The sequence below is a fragment of the Meles meles genome, chromosome 1, assembly GCF_922984935.1.
Source record: "Meles meles chromosome 1, mMelMel3.1 paternal haplotype, whole genome shotgun sequence".
In the NCBI taxonomy this organism is placed as follows: domain Eukaryota; kingdom Metazoa; phylum Chordata; class Mammalia; order Carnivora; family Mustelidae; genus Meles; species Meles meles.
The window spans coordinates 100,823,403-100,845,766 of record NC_060066.1 but is presented as its reverse complement, the minus strand read 5'-3'; the positions used below and the strand labels follow the sequence as shown (position 1 = coordinate 100,845,766).

General features: G+C 35.6%; 1 protein-coding gene across 1 annotated transcript in view; it reads right to left on the bottom strand.

Annotated features, from left to right (window-relative positions):
* The window catches only part of PXDNL (peroxidasin like), a 521,054-nt gene that overhangs the window by 121,910 nt on the left and 376,780 nt on the right, over nucleotides 1–22,364 (bottom strand). The window contains exons 7-11 of the mRNA XM_045982128.1: nucleotides 21,238–21,407; nucleotides 18,605–18,722; nucleotides 11,654–11,823; nucleotides 7,766–8,032; nucleotides 216–332 (exon numbers count right to left, since the gene is read on the bottom strand). Of these exons, the coding sequence (XP_045838084.1) occupies nucleotides 216–332; nucleotides 7,766–8,032; nucleotides 11,654–11,823; nucleotides 18,605–18,722; nucleotides 21,238–21,407 (842 nt within the window). The remainder of the gene's footprint in view (nucleotides 1–215; nucleotides 333–7,765; nucleotides 8,033–11,653; nucleotides 11,824–18,604; nucleotides 18,723–21,237; nucleotides 21,408–22,364) is intronic.

Below are 22,364 nucleotides of genomic sequence, written 5' to 3'. Positions count from 1 at the left end.
CCAGAGAGATTATCTGAGGAAGGCTATATATTCAAATGTTGAAACTTAACATATAACCAAAATTATGATGTCATATTTAATTCAAAGATTACATTTTGTGTGATGTTTTCATGTCTATGATATAACTATGATAATTAGTTTAAGTTGTTTTTTATCCTTCCATAACAAGGAAGGTGTTTATTTCTTTCCATAATTACTTGCCCATATGGTAATACCTGCTTTGGTCCAGGCAATTATTGGAGGTGGGTTGCCTTCAGCTTCACAGAGAAATTCTACAGTGTATCCTTCTAGCACCACTTGATCCTTGGGGATTATTATGAATTGTGGAGGAGCTAAAGAGAATGAACATTTATATCAAAACTAAAAATTATTCTGTAAATTAATAGTAAAGGAAAAAGAAAATATGTTCAAATATGGTCCTTAATTATAATTTGTTTCCAATTATTTACATAAAAACCTATTAAGAATGTACAGTTGCTTGTGTATGTTTGTGTCTGCTTGCAAAGAAACCAAAAATATACATTTCTGGTTTGCAAATCAGAAAAGCAGTAGTTAGTAAGAAGGAACAATTTCTAAATCTTATGGCCTCTGCTTCATTTGTTATCTACTAACTGCAATAGACATATATAAAACTAAAAATTGTATTTGAACCATTAACAAAATTGTTTCCTCCAAGCTTTCATACATGATAAAACTTGCAATGAATTGCTCTTGTTTCAGGAAAAAAATGTTTCCTATAATACGTGCTATGGTACATTTTAAATATTCACATTTAAGTCAAAATTTCAAGACTTCCAAACCTTCAGATCTTTTACAATTAAATAGTAAATAGCTAATAGATGCATATACAGTTATGCAGTCTATTCATGACTCTTTTATTAATATGAAAAAGAAATCTATATGACCACTTAAGGGCATGATGATCTCCAATGATAGCTGTAAGGTTTAATAGGCGAGATAAACACAACACCAGGTGAGGTAGGCAGAAGGCAAGATTTATTAAAGGTACTCTCTGGCGAAGTTTCAGGGCTCAGGAGAAGGGGAGCCAGGAAAGTCACACCCGGAGGAGGTGGGCACCCTCAGGCGAGGTTCTATGACTCTGGAAAGTGCAGTTGGGGAAGTCACACAGGGAGGGAGTTGGCAGGGGTCTTTTATGGGGCCAAGGCAGGGCATAGGCTCACATCCATATATGGTAGGGTATTTGGTGATCAGAGGATATGGGGTGGGGTTCCTGATACTTCTGTTTCCTGCATAGGTATCGGGTTACCTATAGAGACGTGACCTGGGCATACATCCTTTTGGCGGGAGAGTCAAGGATTGAGGAGGGGTAGGGGCTGGAAGATGGCAGCCCCAGCGGTCATTTCTATTGTTCCTCCTGCATTCCCGGAGCCACCAACCCAACAATAGCAATGTGTTGACATTTCCAAACAACTTTCTGAGATGACGTGACCTCTTCTCCTAGCTGTTAGATATTTATTTCCTCATTCCTCTTCCTCACTGTCTGGATTTATAAGAATCATGATAAAATAAATAGTATTTGGCAAACTGTATTTGTTTCAGCTTTCATATTGTGTTTATGTAATAAAGACTTTTCAAAGTCCTCAATTCTAAAAAAGGTACTAGGCTAAAAAATGGTAAAAGTTAAATTATGGGGTCATAAAATTCATGAAAGGCCTCAGGAATACCTGCAAGATATTTGTAATAGAGTCTTAGAAAAGTCAAGGTGAAAATAGCCCACAGATCAGCAGGCTCAGGCTCCATGTTCCATAGATGAAGAAATTAGGGCTGAAGGTGATTGAAATGAATAATTCTTAGAGACACAATGAGAATTTGGGCCACTCAATGTTCTTTCCAGAACATTACATGAACTTTTTAAATTGCTAGGAATAACTTGAAGTGAGCTAAAATATTTCTACATTAAAAAATGGATTCATGGGGCGCCTGGGTGGCTCAGTGGGTTAAAGCCTCTGCCTTTGGCTCAGGTCATGATCCCAGGGTCCTGGGATGGAGCCCCGCATCAGACTCTCTGCTCAGCAAGGAGCCTGCTTCCCTTCCTCTCTCTCTGGCTGCCTCTCTGCCTACCTGTGATCTCTGTCTGTCAAATAAATAAACAAAATCTTTAAAAAAAAATGGATTCATGACACAGTAGAAGGGCTATGAAGCAAAAGTAGGTAGTAGTTATGGCAAGTCATTTAGTGAAGGCACAAGTTTTGGGCAATTTGACTTGAACTTTTTAATAGTAACTAAAACTCACACCTAGCCACATCTGGCATTGTTATATTTCATATGCAGTATTGTTATATTTTACATGTTCTCATAAAAAGCAATATTTTTAATCCAAGACTACATCCTACCAAAAACTATGAAAGGCATGTTACATTTGTTCCTAGCAGTAAAATGGTCAATTTGCTAGATCAGTGAAGAAATTTTAATACAATGGGAAGAAAACCCAGAAGATCGAAATATCACAAAGACAGGTAGTGTAGGCTGGAGAAATTCAAGAGGAATAATGAGTTAACATTTCTGGGCCTTTCACTTAACAATGGTGGCCATCAAGCTACCTCTAATACTAACACACCACATGCTTAGATGAAGCGTTTTTCCATTTTATTAAAATCCACCCTTCTGGTGGCTTTTACAAAACTCATGACTGTGATGCCTCATACAAAAAAGGATTTTTATTTACATCATTGGTAACTATTGGCCCTTTCATCTAAGTGCCCCATACTGTGATTCACACCTTTCCTTGAAGCTGTTTCTTTTTCATTTTATCATTTGTTCAGCTGGTCTAGGAAAGGAAATTAATTTGTGGACAGTTGTGTTCTTGGTTTAAATGGACATTAAAGGAACTAAAGAAAATTGATGGAACATCTGTTAAGATGACACAGAAACGGTACATATTAAACTATTTAGTCTATGCAGTAGGCAAATAAAAGGAGCCTCTTTTATAAATGTATCAAATGATTAATGGACCATTTCAAGACCAATTAAAAATCTCAACAGCGGGCTATGGACATTGGGGAGGGGAGGCGAACCATAAGAGACTATGGACTCTGAAAAACAACCTGAGGGTTTTGAAGGGTCAGGGGTGGGAGGTTGGGGGAACAGGTGGTGGGTGATGGGGAGGGCACGTTTTGCATGGAGCACTGGGTGTTGTGCAAAAAGAATGAATACTGTTACGCTGAAAAAATAAATAAAAAGGGAAAAAAAAAAAAATCTCAACACATAGACCTACAAGTGGCCCAACTATACAGTTGCAAGGGACAAAAGATAAGCAGATGGCAATTGCAGTGCAAACTGCCTGGTAAAAAGAAATTGTTAGTGTATTGTGGTATGAGAAATGAACAGCACCATAAATATCAGAGTTTGGTTAGACTTGAACTGATACAGATGAAAAAATAGAAGAAGTAAAAGCTAAACACAAGAAGCTGAGACACAAAAGATTAGAATGGTATGAAATAAAGGAGCCTGTCAGAGTGAAATTAGGCATTATGCTTCTAAACACCAAATATTAATATTAAAAAATACAAGCAAAAAAGACCCCAAATGCTATTTCTTTGTAAGCATTTTCAATCCTGACACATGGAAAGTCTAAAAACAATACTTGAGTCTTTTAAAAGTAATTTCCCCCAGGAGTTAAGGAAGACATCAAGAAAAAAATTCATTTCTATATCTTTTTAGCATATAGAAAATGTTTTTCATGGTATTAACATTTCTAGGGGAAACGCAATTTTTTCCTCAGATGTATGAATAGAAACAATGAATTATTGATCTATTGCTACATAAAGAGTTGATGTTAAGCAAAAGCAATTTGGAAAACATTTGCTGAATGATGAAAATCCAGGATGGATGAAGTACTGTGACTTCCAGTGGGACAATTCTTCTACTCCCCAGAAGCCAACACTCAGCCCCAAAGTCTCCCCAACTCCATGTTTCAAAACTGTTTCTGTGGAATCCCTGGGTGGCTCAGTTGTTTAAGCACCTGCCTTCAGCTCAGGTCATGATCCCAGGGTCTTGAGATGGAGTCCCACATTGGGCTCCTTACTAAGCAAGGAGGCTGCTTCTCCCATTCTTTCTCTGCCCTTCTCCCCAGCTTATTCTCTCTTTCTCTCTCAAATAAATAAATAAAAATCCTAAGAACACAAAAATTTTAGAAAATACATAAAATAATATAACTTCTGGTAATTCCACCAAGTTGGCAGAGGAATGGGGACTCCTTTTTAACTGGTCCCCTAAATTTAGTTAGAAATCTACTAAGCCTCTCTGAACACCCATAAAATCAGCCTGGGATGTAAGATTATACAGTTCTGGATCTCTACTGGGGCAGAGGATCCTCAGTCAAGAGGGTGCACCTTGCCTGGATAGTGAATGATTTTTTTTTGGCCATATATCCCTTCAACCACAGCTCAACAGAATGACTAGGAGGAGGAACTCTGAACAAAGAAAAGACCCAGAGACAATGGGCTCTCCTGCCAATAACCAGTAATGAGATTGAAGCAGTGATCAAAAACCTCGCAAAAAATGAGTCTGTGGCCTGATGGATTCCCTGGGGGAATTCTACTAAACATCCAAAGAAATAATACCTATTCTCCTGATGCTATTTCAAAAAATAGAAACAGAAGGAAAAATTCAAGACTCTTTCTATGAGGCCAGCATTAACTTGATCCTAAAACCAGGCAAACACCCCATCAAAAAAGAGAATTACAGACCAATATCCCTGATGAATATAATGCCAAATTTCTCAACAAGATCCTAGCTGACAGAATTCAACAGTACATTAAAGGATTATCCACCATGAAAAGGTGGGATTTATCCCTGGGATGCAAGGGTGGTTCAACATTTGCAAATCATTCTATGTGATAGAACACATAAATAAGAGAAACAAGAAACCATGTGGTCCTCTCAATTGATGCAAAAAAAGCATTTGACAAAATACAGCATCCTTTCCTGATTAAAACTCTTCAGGGTATAGGGATAGAGGGAACATTCCTCAATTTCATAAAAGACCTCATTGAAAAAAATATAATGAATATCACCCTCAACGGGAAAAGCTGAGCACCTTTCCCTTAAGATCAGGAGCATGACAAGGATACCCCCTCTCGCCACTATCATTCAACATAGTACTAGAAGTCCTAGCAACAGAAATCAGACAACAAAAAGAAATTAAAAGTATTCAAATTGACAAAGAAGTCAAACTCTCTCTCTTCGTGGATGAATGATACTTTAGTGGAAAACCCAAGAAACTCCATCCTCAAATTACTAGAATTCATACAATTCAGTAGTGTGGCAGGTTACAAAAATCAATGCACAGAAATCACTTGCTTTCTTATACATGAAACAATGAAACTCTGAAAAGAGAAATTAGAGAACGGATTCCATTTACAATAGCACCAAAAAACCTTAAGATACCTTGGTATACCTAGCCAAAGAGGTAAAGGATCTATTCTCTAGAAACTATAAAACACTCATTAGAGAAATTGAAGAAAACACAAAAAGATGGAAATACATTCCATGCTCATGGATCGGGAAAATAAATATTGTTAAAATGTCTATGCTGCCCAGAGCAATCTATACTTCCAACACCATCCCAATCAAAATGCCATTGGTATTTTTCAAAGCTCTGGAACAAATAATCCTAAAATTTGTATGGAACCAGAAAAGGCCCCAAATCACCAAGGAAATATTGAAAAAGAAAAACAAAGCCGGGGGCATCACGTTGCCTGATTTCAAGGTATATTACAAAGCTGTGATCACCAAGACAGCATGGTACTGGCACAAAAACAGACACAAATATCACTGGAACAGAGTAGAGAGCCCAGATATGGACCCTCAATGCTCTGGTCAAATAATCTTCGACAAAACAGGAAAAAATATCCAGTGTAAAAGAGGCAGTCTCTTCAATAAATGGTGCTGGGAAAATTTGACAGCTATGTATAGAAGAATGAAACCCGACCATTCTTTTAACACCATACACAAAGATAAACTCAAAAGGGATGAAAGACCTCAATGTAAGAAAGAAATCTATCAAAATCCTAGAGGAAAAGATAAACAGTAACCTCTTTCACATGGGCCACAGCAACTTCTTGCTATAAAAGTCTCCAAAGGCAAAGGAAATAAAAGCAAAAATGAAATTCGGGACTCCATCAAGATAAAAAGCTTCTTCACAGCAAAGGAAACAGTCAACAAAGAGGCAACCCACGGAATGGGAGAAGATATTCACAAATGACACTACAGAAAAAAGGCTGATATCCAAGATCTATAAAGAACTCCTCAAACTCAACCACCCACCCCAAAAAATCAAGTCAAAACATGGGCAGAAGACATAAACATGGCACTTTTCCAAAGAAGACATACAAATGGCTAACAGACACATGAAAATGTTCATCATCATTAGCCATCAGGAAAATTCAAATCAAAACCACATGGCAAAAATTGACAAGGCAAGAAACCACAAATGCTGGAGAGGATGTGGAGAAAAAGGAGCCCTCTTACACTGTTGGTGGGAATGCAGGTTGGTGCAGCCACTTTGGAAAATAGTGTGGAGTTTCCTCAAACAAAAATAGAACTACCCTATGAGCCAGCAATTGCACTACTGGGTATTTACCCCACAGATACAGATACAGTGAAAAGAAAGGCCATATGCACCACAATGCCCATAGCAGAAACGTCCACAATAGCCGGACTGTGGAAAGAGCCGAGATGCCCTTCAACAGACAAATGGATAAAGAAGATAAGGTCCATATACACAATGGAATATTACTCAGCCACCAGAAAGGCTGACTACCCAACATTTGCATTAACATGGATGGAAGTGGAGGAGATTACACTAAGTGAAATAAGTCAAGCAGAGAAAGTAAATTATCATATGTTTTCACTTATTTGTGGAACATAATGGCATGGAGGACATTAGAAGAACGGAAAAAATGAAGGGGGAAATCAGAGTGGGAGACAAATCATGAGAGACTATGGACTGGGAAACAAACTGAGGGTTTTAGAAGGGAGGGTGGTAGGGGAATGGGTGAGCCTGGTTTTAAGGAGGGCACAGATTGCATGGAGCACAGGGTGTTATGTGTCAACAATGAATCATGGAACACTACATCAAAAACCAATAGTGACTATCATTATGTTAGCAGGTCTTTTGGCATCGCTCCAATAAGATTTACATTCTGAAGGTGCAAGAAGTGTTTAGTGCACATACACCTACACGCACACACACAACCACAACAACAGAAGGGGAGGGACAGCCCACAGAACAAAAGCATAGCAGATAAACATGAGTTTGTTACAATAGGATTACAAGCCCAAGCATAAAAATTACTTCTAGTGTTCAGAATAGTTTTATTACTGCTTTGTTACACAGCCCAGGCCCGTAAGAGCCATCAGCATAGTCCTAAGCTATGTTGGTGGACAGCTTGGTAAGTGAATATGAACATAGGGCACAGCATTTTCACTTTCATATCTGAAGTGTCTTTCCTACATCTGTGAAGAATCCTGAAGCACAAATATCTTTTGACAGTTTGCTGCCAAATGACTTCATCTCTTTTGTTTGCTAAATGGTTGATTATAGTGTTTGGATAAAGACTGAAGTGGAAAAAAAAGTTTTAATATGAAGTAGATTAGTTTTGAAAATTCTAACATGTCAAAAATAAATGGTAAATACAAAAATCTTCTCACTGATTTACATGACATTACTTTTTTAAGTTGAAAAATGATTTTCTGAATGTGGCAGCATGAACATTTCAATCATGACCCCCTGCTCCCATACCTTGTACAATTATGTTTGCTGTAGCTTGAACAGAGCCTTGATTATTGTCGGCATGACAGGTGAATTGACCGTGATCCTGCAGGGTGACATTCTGTAAGTATAGTCCTCCAGAAGTAGTCAGGTGCCTGGATCGATCCAGGGCCTTTCCGCTGCCCCTAGTCCAAGTGACATGGGGGTGTGGGTGGCCTGTGGCCATACATTCCAAAGTTGTGCTGGTGCCAATTAAAACCTCTATGTCCTGGGGCTGAATTATAAAACTAGGTTTGGCTAAAGGAAAGAGAAAAACAAAACAAAATACAACCAATTTGAAGTTAAGAAGGTTTATTTTTCTACATTGTAGTTTTTTAATTTTTGTCAGTTTCAAAATGCCTTTTTACTAAATATTACATACATACATTAAATTCTCAAATAGTTAAATCTAAAACATCTGGGTCTTAAATCTAGATTTGATATAAATGTGCAGTTTTTTTTGAGGACTGATTCCCTTGATGCCATTATGGATCTTAGACACTTGCTAGTGCCCACCAAATTTTTATTCTAGGGACTAACTGTTCAAGTGTTCCCACTGAAAAACATCCCCTTCTCAAACTCTTTCACAGTCCAGGGTATCCATCCATGTGACACAGTTCTGCCAATGAGATGTAGGCACTCATTCTTGGAAGAATTTCTTTCCCAGGTAAAAGAGCAGTCTAACTAGTCATTGCTTTTCCTCCCTGTTTGCGAGCTGGCATTCAGGCATGAGTTTAGGTTACAAGAGCCAACTTGGGACCAGGATGTGACAATTATGAAGGGGGAGAAAAGGTCTCTATACAAAGGACTGAAGAATAGAAAGATATCATTGGAGCACTGGGCCAATATGGCAGCTCTGCCCACACTCCTGCGCTGCTTGCAGCATATGAATAAACCGCTTTTACGTGCTCGCATGCGCACATGCACACACACACACACACACACTGTGTTTACGCCATTTCTCATCAAATTTTTTGTCACATTTAGACAAATATAATACAAATTGACCCACTAGGTATCCTTGTAAATTCAAATTTTAGACTTCCATAGGGGGTGCTCCACTTATTGATTCCTAAGAGTTTCATCTTTTCTGGAAATCTCAAGCAGAAATTAAAGACTTATGAGGGTGTTTAACAGTCTTAGTTATTGGGTCTAATTCTGGGGGTTCCTTAATTTCTGAGATGAATATACCATTAAGAGTAGAGATAAATTTATTTAATCTAATTCAACAATCAAGATTTATTTAAACAATACTGAATGCCTTAAGCTAGATAAAATGCTGGATGTTGGAAAGATACAAAGACGCACAAGACACTCCTTTCCTTGTAAGATCATGCTGTAGCTATGAGGACAGAAGACAAACACATACTCTGAAGAACTACAACATACCTTGGAAATCAATATATTACAGTAAGGTGTAAAGTACTATAGAAAAATGGAAAGAAGTATTTATTATAATTCTTGAAGTATGAAAATTTTTGAAGTGAATTGATGGCATTGAAAATGAAAAGGAAGACAATCTGCTACATCTTGGAACCAAATTTCTAGAGATTTGATGAAGACAAGAAGCAGTGGGGGATGAATCTGAAGTTTGGGAAGATACTAATGGTATCAACAGTGATGGCAGACATAAGTGAAATGCAGGCAAATGTGCTTGAGGGATGTCAGAATTTACATGTGAAAGTGAGCAGTAAAGTAGTAATGAGATGAAACCTCAGGAAAGATACCAGCAATAAAATCTTTTGAAATGTACATTAATTATTCAAGTTGGATATTCAGGAATTGCTTTAAAACTCATGTCAATCTCAACAGAAGAGGAAGCAATGTGGTTAGGGCAGGCAGACTGGATGAACAGCAGGTGGGGAGGGCATGAGGAATAACACAGTTGAGGCAGCCTGAAGACCTTTGGAGAGGAGAGAACCTTTGGAAAGGATCAGGAGGAAATGGTGTCCAGAAGTCAAAGTAGGAAAACTCCAGTGTGCAGTGTCAGACGTGACATGGAAGGCAAAGTGAATGACACTTTGGAAAGATCTAGTGGTTTTCCAGTCAGAAATTATGGACAAACTCTGTAAGGAATTTTCATATTCAATCAATCTCAGACTCAAATGCATTATTTCTGCCAGCATAACTCTTCATTCAGGGCTGCTTTCTCTACTCCCTCTGTCACTGCCAATGTCACTACCTTCCTCTTCATCGTCACCACAGTCTGCTGACCTGCTCGCCTTACTCTGTCCTCCTCCTTGTCCTCCAAACTGCTGCCTCGGAGATCTTTATAACAGAAAAATCTCATTTGGGAACACTTAGAGTACAGTCATGAATGATTTGACTCTGCCTTACAGTTCCCCAAATCTCACATAACTCCCAAACCTTCATCTGTATCCTCCAGATATCCAGAACTTTCTACGTCTTGACTGTGTGCTGCTCTGTCTACCTTTATTGCCCTTTCTACTAAAACAAGGTTTCGATCCTGTTTATCTGGCTGTTTTCTACTTCTTGTTTTCAGCTTAGATGTCACTGACCCTGGAAAATCCTTCTTTGAATGAACACAGATCTTCAAGTCTGATCCAAGTGCTCCTCCTGTTAGAGGTGTGGTAATTGGCTTTGGAAAGTCAGTTATCAAATTTTTGGAATTGTTCAAGCTGACATACTATTAAGCATTGTCATTATTACAAATTAAATTACATAAACTTACAACTAAATAAATCTAATTAATCTAATAAATCTCACCAATGATAAATTCTGACCTTTACCACTTCAAGTTATTTTGTATTTTAATATGATCGAGGGTCTTGAAATTATTTATATCTATTGTGGCTGCATGGTAGAAATACTATGCAATGGTGTGCTCCTACACATCTCTTCCCAACTCCAAATTCAGTGATGTCTTGTTAATCATTGGCAAAAACTGCAAATTGGGGCTTTGCCCTCACCCCCAGAGCCAGTTTCTAAACATTTACCAGTGGGGCTTTTGGGTTGGCTCAGATGGTTAAGTGTCGTCTTAGGTCATGATTTCAGGGTCATGAGATCAAGCCCCCATGTTGGGCTCTATGCTCAGTGGAGAGTCTACCTGAGATTCTTTCTCACTCTCCCCCTTCTTCTGCCACCTCAACCCCGTGCACAGGTATGCTTTCTCTTCCTAAAATAAATAAATACATATTAAAAATATATATAAATAAACAAATATTTACCAGCACATCTACCCTTTCTGCTTGTATCCCCTTTCCTTACCCATCATAAACTTTATTATATTGTTGAATTATGGGTATCACCTAATAGACTATAGACTTGGGAAGATGAGACATAGTGTCTATTTCCATCAGCTTTCTGATGATGATATTACTGAAAATAAAATAAAAATAAAATTTTCGCAGCTATTGTGTCTGGTTTATATAAGCCACCAATGGCAAAAGCAAAGCTCCTGGAAAGTTAAAGGAGCATAGTTTGTTAACTATACAATCTTCAACATCTAGCTCAGTGGGCATTCAATAAATATTTGTTGAGTGAATTAATTATGAATGAATAATTCAATGATTTGTTAGAAAGGGTGATAGTCTTGCCTAGCTACTACTGATTCCTTTTGAGGATGCTGGGTCATCTTCTGGGGAAGCTGGCTGGATAATCAAAAGGACAATGGTAGCCTTGGGACAGCATCTAGTGTGACTAGAAAATAACAGAACTAAGGCAAGAAATTAAAGTTCAAGAGGAAAAAAAAACTCAAGTTTCTGTAAAAGATTAGAAAGTGATAGACAATGACAACTGTTACACTTTAAAGCATTCCGTTCCTTAAAGAAGCAAGATAAAGTCATTTTTTAGTGCAAATAACTGATGGAGAACTGTTGCATTTACATTAAGTTCAGTTATGGGAAAAAGAACTTGTACCTGGAGGACTGGAGTATCTGAGCATGGCATTCTGTGTCTTGACCTCCCCAGCTGAGTTTCTGGCCATACACTGATATTCACCTTGGTCTGACTCACGAGTGTTTCGGATCATAAGTGTCCCATCATCAAACAAGTTAAATCGAGAATCATCTTCCAAATCCAACGAGTGGCTAGAAATACACATTTTATATACATATTATTTAATTCCAATCATATTGAAAACACTTAACCAAGACTGAAAACATAGGACCTTATAAATATGTTTCATGTATATCAACATGTTGATTTTTTAAATTGTCTTAATAATTCAGATCATTTTAATTTAAATCCTAATTGTCCTTTCCTATTTCTGAGATTGTATACTAAACACAGGTTTCAAGTCAAGACATGATAGAAAGGAAGGAGGTTTAAATGTCCTACTTTCCAAGGCAGCATGAATTTAAACACTGAAGCCATCTCTCGAATATGAAAGATACTTCAGCACTTTGTTATACCTCTGAATTCATATTTTTAAAAAAGTGGAATTAGGGCACCTGGGTGGCTCAGTGGGTTAAGCCTCTGCCTTCAGCTCAGGTCATGATCTCAGGGTCCTGAGATCAAGCCCTGCATTGGGCTCTCTGCTCAGCAGGGAGCCTGCTTGCCCCCCTCTCTCTCTGCCTGTCTCTTTGCCTACTTGTGATCTGTCAAATAAATAAATAAAATTTAAAAAAAAGTGGAATCATCAGATGGTGATATATAAGCTTTTTACCTCTTTTCTGCGAGTCATTTAATATGCACTTATATTTTGTTGAAGAGTAGAAAAATATTCATATTCAAGGCAACATAGCTCAAAGCTGAGGATAATTACACGACATGGCATTAAATAAGCACATCCATTTACCCAGTTGTTGGAGGTTAGGCCCTCGTAACTGAACTGAACCATTCTGGAGATACTAGAAAATATTTTTTATCAATATGAGTGGAATACCCATTGAGCACAGTAGTCTTCACTACTGTGAAAGAAAAGTTCAGGCATCAGTAATGTGTTTTTTGGGTTATCTTTAGAAGTAAATGCAAAGCTACTGACACATAAACATATGACAGAAGTTTCAACAGAATATTTTTTTGGCTCACTAGGGTATTTTTCCCCCTTTAGAAATACTGAATAGGGGTGCCTGGGTGGCTCAGTGGGTTAAGCCGCTGCCTTCGGCTCGGGTCATGATCTCAGGGTCCTGGGATCGAGTCCCGCGTCGGGCTCTCTGCTCAGCAGGGAGCCTGCTTCCCTCTCTCTCTCTCTGCCTGCCTCTCTGTCTACTTGTGATCTCTCTCTGTCAAATAAATAAATAAAATCTTAAAAAAAAAAAAGAAATACTGAATAATCATGTGTGAGGAGGAATATAGATATTCACATGAGTATTCTTAGTACTATAACAATATTAAACACAATAAAATCCCCCTAACACACATTCATCACTCAATAGGCATTTGTTAAACACTTAATATATTGCCTCCCATCAATAACATTCTTTTTTTTTAATCTTTTTTCCATTTTATTTATTTTTCTCAGCGTAACAGTATTCATTGTTTTTGCACAACACCCAGTGCTTCATGCAAAACGTGCCCTCCCTATTACCCACCACCTGTTCCCCCAACCTCCCACCCCTGACCCTTCAAAACCGAGAGGAAAAAGTCCATTGAGAGGATTTCATTTCTTTCTTTTTTAATTTGTTTTAAAAGCCAATGGCTTCCAAGTAAACATTTGCCTATTAATTTAAAAATGTGCCAACACTGACGAATAATAACTCATCTTATTTTCATAAATGTAAAAACTAAAGCATGTTAAATTAAAGAGATGGAGAAACCATACTTATTCAGCAATTTACATCACAAAGGATAAAGAGGAACATAATGGTCATATTTCACATCCATTCTTTTGGAATGGAGCAGAAAAGAAGGCAGGACAGATAGATGAAATCTGTTCTTTTTCACCCACTGAAAAGCCTAATTTTAAGAACTACTAGTTAGTCAATGAGAACTTCAAGTTACTATTTTTGAAGAGATTAGTTTTAGGAAATACAACATTGCCTTTGAAAGGCCAGCAATGCAGAGCATAGGAAGCTAGATGCTGAATATTCCTGTAAGTATAGACTGCCACAACTACTTAGTGCCAGTAACATGCAGTGAACATCAGAAAACATATTTTTTTAAAGTGCACAAATTCAAAAGTCTTATTTAGTATTAAACTAATTATTTTAAACACAATTCTAAAATCATCTAACCTTGAACCCAATTAGGCCTACTTGCAAACAAGCACGCCAGCAATAATGGAATTGCACCTTTTCCAAAGACGATTTAATTTCCTTAAAGTTTGTTCTAGGAGCTTCTGAGCTGGTAAACACATAGAGATTTAGGCAGTGTCACACTCAGAAAGCACAGAAACTCTGTACCTCTTCCCACATACCTTGCCCCATGTATCTCTTCCATCTGGCTATTCCTCAATCATATCCTTTTATAATAAACTATAATTTAACTCTTTCCAATTCCTTGGAATAATAAGACAGACACAGTGCCTTCCTTCATGGAGGTAGAGTCTTATAAAAAGACAGACTAGTAACAACATAGCATTTGTCTCAGCCTCCATATGGATGGAGAATTCAGACAAAAGTAAAAGGAGGAGAACAGGAAGAGGAGGAGAAAAATAGTTGTATACACACATTACACACTGAGAAATAAAGCAAATGTAGAAAAAAATTGTCCTAAAAGTGACTCCTAAAATAACAAAAGTTACTAAATGTGTACATGATATCTATCTTCTGGCTAGACAATGCAACGGAATTCACCACTTTTCATTCTTTAAAATGATTTAAAACCAACAGCAGCAAATCACACCCATAAATCTGAAATGCACTATTCTTTTCCTGGTTATTCCTCCCTTTCTTCTTATCTTCTTCACTATGCTGTTAAAAGTTGTATGCGCATGAGTCATGATGTTTCTTCAAAAATTCAAAGCAAGTCTTTATGATTCAATATACGTATCACATTGTCAATTTGATGCAAAACATGTAGTAATCATATGCAAAAACACAAAGGTTTGCTTAACTAGAATTTACTTAGCTTTTTTCCCCCCTTGAAAATTTGCCACAAACACAGTTGATTTATTAAAGGCAATTCACTGTAGCAAACATTTATTAAGTGCTTTCTAAGAATTAGACCCTACCTCTAGGCACCAGAAATATAAAAATGAATAAACTATCATCTGTGCCCATAAATTTAAAATATCTACCACATAAGAAGGCATGTAGTGAAAAACTGTAAGTAGAAGGTAATTAAAAGTCTTGTGTGTAATTCACTGTAAATATTGTACAAATATTTGCCACAGTTTCAATTTTTTTTAAATGGCCAAAATTCCCACAGTATAGAACCTCAACATTAAGAAAAGCATGGCTGGTATAGAAACTTCTTTGGTGGTGTGACTACCTTGCTCACCATCTATGGGCACCTGAAGAGTATAAATTAAAAGCCAAAGTCATTAGCCTTCCAGTTGTTTGCAATCTTTTCCTCTTATACTCATAGATCAAACCTTTATTCCAACAAATATGATCTACCCTCTTTCCAGAATTCAAACATAATTGATTTCCATCCTGTGCCTTTACTCATTCTTTCTCCAGTTGGAATGGTTTCCTTCCTCTCTGAATTAAATCACTCATTAAAAATTTATTTTGATAGTTATTTCTAGGTAATGTAATTACCTTACTCTCCTCCTGAGAAGACTAAATAATCTCCAAACATCAACAAATGGTTAATTTCTAATTTTATTAAATTATATTCAAAGAAAGGGGTCTTTATGAAGTTGGTTCTTTACTATGAGTTGAGATTTTCATTTCTTTATATGTGATCAATTTTGATAAACATTCCATAGTTACTTGAAACCATAGCATAAGTTAGATTTTTATGTGTGGATATATGTGTTACACACAAAACCAGCCTTCTTATGTTGTTCTTATTAATTTTTGTTCTTATTCTTTCTAAGAGAAGAGTACTGTCATTTCTCCCTATAACTGACTTCCTGTCAATTAATCCTGGTAATCCTCTTAATTTTGTTTTATTTTTAAACAGCTATTTTGTTAAGTATAGAAAGATTTGCGATCTTATCTCCAGGTGAATTGTTGCTGATCACTTATGATTCAATGATATGCAATTATACTTTTTTTCAAATTTAGTTTGGTTGATATTAATCTGGATATAGCACCTTTATTTTGTTTAGACAACTATGCTATTATATGTTTATCCATCTACCTTCCACCTCCCCATATCATAATGTTTTAAATAAACATATTTAGCACACAGCTGAATTTTTTAATTCAATCTATAATGTCTTTCAAAAGGCTATTTAAATTTGTACATTCATTATTTTTATTAATGTGTTTAAGCTTATTTCTGATGAGATATTTTGTTCATTTTCTGTCCTTTCCCTTTCCTTTACCTCAATTCTATCTCTCCTTTCCTTTTGTTCATTGGTCCGATTTTCTTTAATCATACTTTCCCTTCTCTTGGTATGAAAGTTGTATTCTCTTCCTTATCTTAGTATTTTGCCATAATTTTTAACAGGCCTTCTTAATGTCTCAAAATCCAGTCAATATCATTGTATAGTTCAAAAATGAGACATGTGAAATGATTTATTTATGTCCTCTCTCCTTACAGTATTTTTATTAGTGTCATCTAACATTTTACTTCTCCCTTCTTTTAGAGTTGGTCAATACTTTAACAATCTCAGTTTATTCCTATTTATCAACATGTTTAAAAATACTTTGTTTTCACCTTTGGTTCTTGCATATCTTCCTTATTTATAATACTTTTAGCAAATATCCCTAAGTAAGGCTCAACTCTTTGAAAGTGTCTTTATTTTACTTGTAAAATAATTTAGCTGAATCTAAAACTGAAGGAAACTAGATTCTTTCTCTTTAACAAGCTAAATATATGCCATTAGCTTCTGTGTGTAAAGTCAAGTGTCAGTGTAATTGCTATGCACTTGAGGGTAATCTGCAAATTATCTTGGAATGAAAGATTTTATCTCATTCAGTGTTCTGATCATAATTCACAAGATACAGATTTCTTTTTTAAGTCCTGGTTGGGAATCAGTACAATTCTTAATCTGAAATTTCATGATTTTTTTTTTCATTTCTGGAAAAGTTCTCATTGTTACTTCTCTAAACATTGACTCCAGCTCATTATTTCTAACTTCTGTTTCTGGAATTCCTAGTGGAGATGTCCTGGACCTTTGGATTAGTTTCCATGATTCTTACCCTGACAGATAATTTACTCCAACAGACATACCCTCTAATTCTCTAATTCTACATTTGCTTATGTCTAATCAGTTCTTAACCCACTGTTCTATGGACCCTAAAGTCAGGATAGAGGTTATCTTCAGGGGAGGAAAGCAGGAGAATGTTAAGGAAGGAACACCTGGGTATCTTCTAATGAATTGGTAGTATTTTTTTTTCTTAGCTTAGTTTATGTTAAACAGATGTTTGTTTCAAATTATCTGCTATACTATACATTACATTTCACATACTTTCAGCATATATATTATCTTTTTACTAAAAAATCCTTGATGACAAATAGTCAGCAAGATTTGTTAGTGTTAAACATTTTTTGGTATAAATTCTTCCCTTTCATTTCCATTTTTTTCTATACGAAATGGCTAATATTATAACAGAAAGTTCTACTTAAGGTTCACCTTTCCTTCATTTTATTCTTTCTTTTCCAATTTATTTGTTTCTTTTAAAATGCATCTTAGCTTCTTTAGTCATCATATTTCAAACTCTTATGTCATACATCAGGCAATATGATTTTTTTATTTGTCCCTTTCTGAATACTAGTCAGTACCTTTGTAACCTTGAACACATAATGACTGAATTTAAACTGTAAAAGGGCAGAGCAAGCAGTTTGAAGGCATTACAAGCAGCAATTTCTATTTCTCAAGTACCTTTGAATAATCTCCAGATGGAAATAAATTGAAGTTTTCTATTAACTGAAGTCTTTCTCCTGGGCCAGATTCCAGATTTAATAGCATTCATAATTGCCTTCTTTCCAAGCTATTTTTAACCTATACTTATTAGATTTTTGTTTGAATTAACAACACATTTTACAAACATGCCTGGGTTTCTTACTACAATTACAAATACAAATTATATACAAAAAAGGCATAAAATATATCAGAATATTTATAAATAAAAGCATAAAAATTTAGAGTTGATTACACACATGATAGAAAACAACCAATGACATTTTGTGGAGGCATGGAAAAGACACATGCAAACCATGCTAGTTACCAATAATACAATTAATGATAATATAACTGTCCAAGTACTATCATTGAATTCTATTAAGTATATGATTCATTCTATGTATCTATTTCACATTATTTTCCCACTCTAAACTTTTAACTTTTTGTAAGTTTGTTATTACTATTCAACTTTATATTCAGTCTTTTAGACTCATAGAAACGATGTTTTATCAAATAGTGCAATAAGAATAAAATAAGTAACTAACTAGTATTTTAGTCTTGAAATTATCTTTTATTCCCAATTCACTTACATAATGTTATACTGACTTACTATGTGAAAATTGCAACATCAAATGTAAAATACCAGTTTGAAACTAAAATAATTAAGGTGAGGTTATGTCTAATTATGTTCAGATTTTAAAACATACTAGTTATGATCCCAATATTTCCTTCTAGAAATAATACAAAATTCCTTTACTTAATTTCACAATCATATGGAATTTTAAGTAGTCTTCCAGATACTTTGGACAAGTCAAAAGATGACAGTTAAAAGACATTTTTATGAAATATCAAGAAACACTGATAATTTTGGAAAATTCATCGCTAGATAAATTAGTTGAAGCAAGATAAATGGATTAATAAAATCACAAAATAGAATACAATATATGCCCATGCTCAGTATTTACTTGTTATGTATCCAAATAATCTTCGGTTTAGGGTTTCCTTCAGCCCGGCAAGTAAAGTAGACAGTATTCCCTGATGTTACCTCCACATCTTGGGGCTCAAAAGTAATTCGAGGACTCTCTGTAACAGAAGAATTATTGGTATAATTTTAAAGACACAAAATTACAGTACTCTAAAATATTATTGACAAAGGACTACAGATAATTTTAATTTCCTTCTACATTAAAGTTTTACAAATTGTACTGCATTTACCCAGTAACATACCAGTTTTGATGTTAGACATATATTTAATAGAACTTTAGATGTTTGAAAGATTCACTGCATAAAGGAATTTCCAATGAGGTAAATTAAATAAATTTCCCTATGCTTTTATTTCTAGTAGTCCAATACAGCCATATTTATGGAAAGAGTTTGAGTTTATGGATCAATATTTCAAGCTAAGTACTTCAGTTGAGCTTGTAATTTTGCAGGCATTTTTCTAGACAATTAGCATCTAACTACCCACTATATACAATTTATAAGAATTTGTATGTCTAGACCTCAAACCTGGTTGAACAACATTACTTATTAATATAAATTAGTGTTTCCATTCTGAGATAATAATTAGTGATAAAACATGGAAACATTTAAATAATTTTTATAAGGAAGCGGAGTGATTGATATTTAATGAACCAGACAATATTATTGAATTTAAATTATAGAGAACAATGTAAAAAAGGGAATTTTGCCTTTCTACAACAAATTTAACGTAATTTTTTAAACCTATCTAAATGATAAAACTCTTTCTTTTTAAGTGGATCATTTAAGACTTCCAATCATTAATAAATAACCAGATCTGACATGTCTGGAGAATGTTACATTCATCTCTATTAATCTTAACCACTTCAACAAAAGTCCATATAACCAATATCTCGGCCTTACCGATTCATTTACATATATTTATTTTAAAAAAAGAATTCAATGTTACAGTGTGTCAGGCATAGTGCTAAGGAGATGATGAAACAATGATCAAAACAAATTCTCTATACTCATGAGCTTATAGTTTTGTTGAAGCAACTGAAAGTAAAACAAACACAAACATGTATGATAATATGTTGCTATAAGTGCTAAGAAAAATAAATGGTGACTTAATAGATTATGAAAAGGGACCTGACTCAGAGTGTGTGGGATAGGGAGAAGGTGAGTAGAGAGCGAAACTAAATAAAGCTTTTCCAAGTAACTAATCTTTAAAAAGAAGGCTCTTAAAAGAAGAAAGGCGAGAAGAATATTGTAGGCAGAGTAAATAACGTATAGAGAGACTTGGTTGAAAAAAAGCTTAAGAACTTCCAGGAACTGAAAGAACATCATGATGACTAAACATCACTGACAGATTCGGAGGCAGAATGAATCAAGGTTACAGAGTGAGTAGCCAAGGGCCAGAACATATAGGAAGTGTGGTCTTGTTAAGGATCTGATGATTCATTTGAAGGCATGGGTAGCTATAAAAGTGCACAAAAGAATTAAATCATCAGATCTGTGTTTTAAAAGATCTCTCCAAATATAATAGATTGGAGAGGGAAGAAAATGAAAGCTGGGACAGCAGTTAAGATGTTCTAAATTCCCAGCAAACTTGACTAGGACATAAACTCTGAGTTGATAGTAAAGATTGATGTTATGGACAAATTTGAGATTTATTTATAAATAAAGACAAGTCACTTTTCTTCTCAGTCTGGATGGAATTAAACTATACTGGCTTCCAGTGAATAGGGCATTAGAAAGCAATTTCTGCTATAAGCTATGAGCCTAATAAATTTTCAAGGAGCCCAATTATCACACACATGCGTGCATATGTATGTATATTCATTTATTCATATTTAAAGCTATATATAAAAATAGATTATATAGATACACAGGTAGATGTTATTTATTTATATTAAAAGCTTGAAGGGAGAACTGAATAAATTCTTTTTTTTTTCCAAAGAGTTGGTTCATTTATTTGACAGAGAGAGAGAGCACAAGGTGAAGGAACAGCAGGCAGAGAGGGAGAAACAGACTCCCCACTCAAGAGGGAGCAGGACACAGGGCTCAATCTCAGGACCCTGGAATCATGACCTGAGCCGGAGGCAGATGCTTAACCCACTGAGCAACCCAAGCACACCGAGAACCAAATAATTTCTAAGAAGCTATACTTGGATCTTTAATTAAAGCCTGATAGAATTATTAAAGCAGTCAGAATAAGAACTATGCTTACCAAATCCGGAGTTTACTTTACTATTATGAATATTAATAATCATTTGATCTTAAGTTGAAAAAAACCTCAATTATTGATTATTAACACTTAAGTAATACTGGTTTAAGTGGAAACTTTAATGCTGGTCAGAATGTCCTGTGGCCTTGTTGAAAAATAATTTTCCTTAATATTTCTCCTTTGAAATTTGAAAGTTGGATTAAATGATACTCAAGGACCATCTCAGCTCTGTTTATGGATGATAAAAACTTCATTTTTCAAGGACATTGACCATACTTTTAACTAAATCCCTTGATAACATTTTCTGATATTATGTTCTTCCAAATGCAACATCATATAGAAAACCTTTATAGAAAGGGGGCAAACAAAAGATATTTCCATTTTACACACAGAGAGAAAATTGCATACCACAGTTGAACTCCTCTACTGTTAATGAAGCGATGGAGCGTCCCTGGAGCCTTCTGGGATATTCACATGTAGCAGCAGCCTGAGTTTGGCCATTTCGGGCATAGCCTTGCATAAGTTCCCCCAGCCACATTAAATCACAGTCACAAACTAGAGCATTGGAATCCAGACGCCTAGGCATGCAGGTAAGAATTACAACTGTTGAAAATAACTATTAAATCAGATGTCACACCAACTGTGCTAAATAAAAGACAACTGTCTTTTGATAGTATTCAGTCAAGAATCACCACACCCAAATAATTACTCACTTGGAACTATTCACTGCTCAGTGGGCAGTCTCAAAGGGAAAGAAAAGCATAAGGTAAATTCAAATTCAAATCTTTTTATTTGAAAATAGAGTAATATATCACTTGTACTTGCATAATCCCTTTCACTTAAAGATCCAAAAGCACTTTTTAGAGAGCATTTCATTAATTTTTTTAGTGCTCTTGGAAGGAATGTGGTTGTCATGAGTTAGAATTGATATGGTTCAGATGGGATACCCCTATCACATGTAACACACAGCTCCTGGGGCGATAGGGCACATGTGATTCCAACAGGCTTCTCGGACTCCCAGGTGTTACCATGAAGTGACATTCTCCCAGTAGTTGAGAGACTTCAGTGTGAAAGATAAAATTTATTGGGGGTACGTGTAGTTTATTTACTAGCCCTCAGTTACTTTCCTTTATTCTGATATTCATGTGTAAATTATAAATTACAGCCTGGACAGTCATGGGTTTGAGGATTTGGAATAACTAGGTACAAGTGCTCGCCATCTCAGACTGAACAAGAAGGTCTCATGAACCCTGGAAGAGTTTGCTCAAATCATCTGTATGTCAGCTTACCATGACCGTTAAGTGATCAGTGTACCATCTATGAAAAGAGACACTTCATCAACATAACATACTAACAACATTATCTTATATTTAGCTTAAAATATTTGAAATATATATATACACATTCATATAAGATGCATACTGGCACATCACTGTGAGAAGGGTCTCCCTCTGCTTCTTTATGAGTATTTATCTCTCTGTGGGTGTTCCAGCAATGCCGTGAATGCCATTTCATTAAACATAAGTTAAAACAAC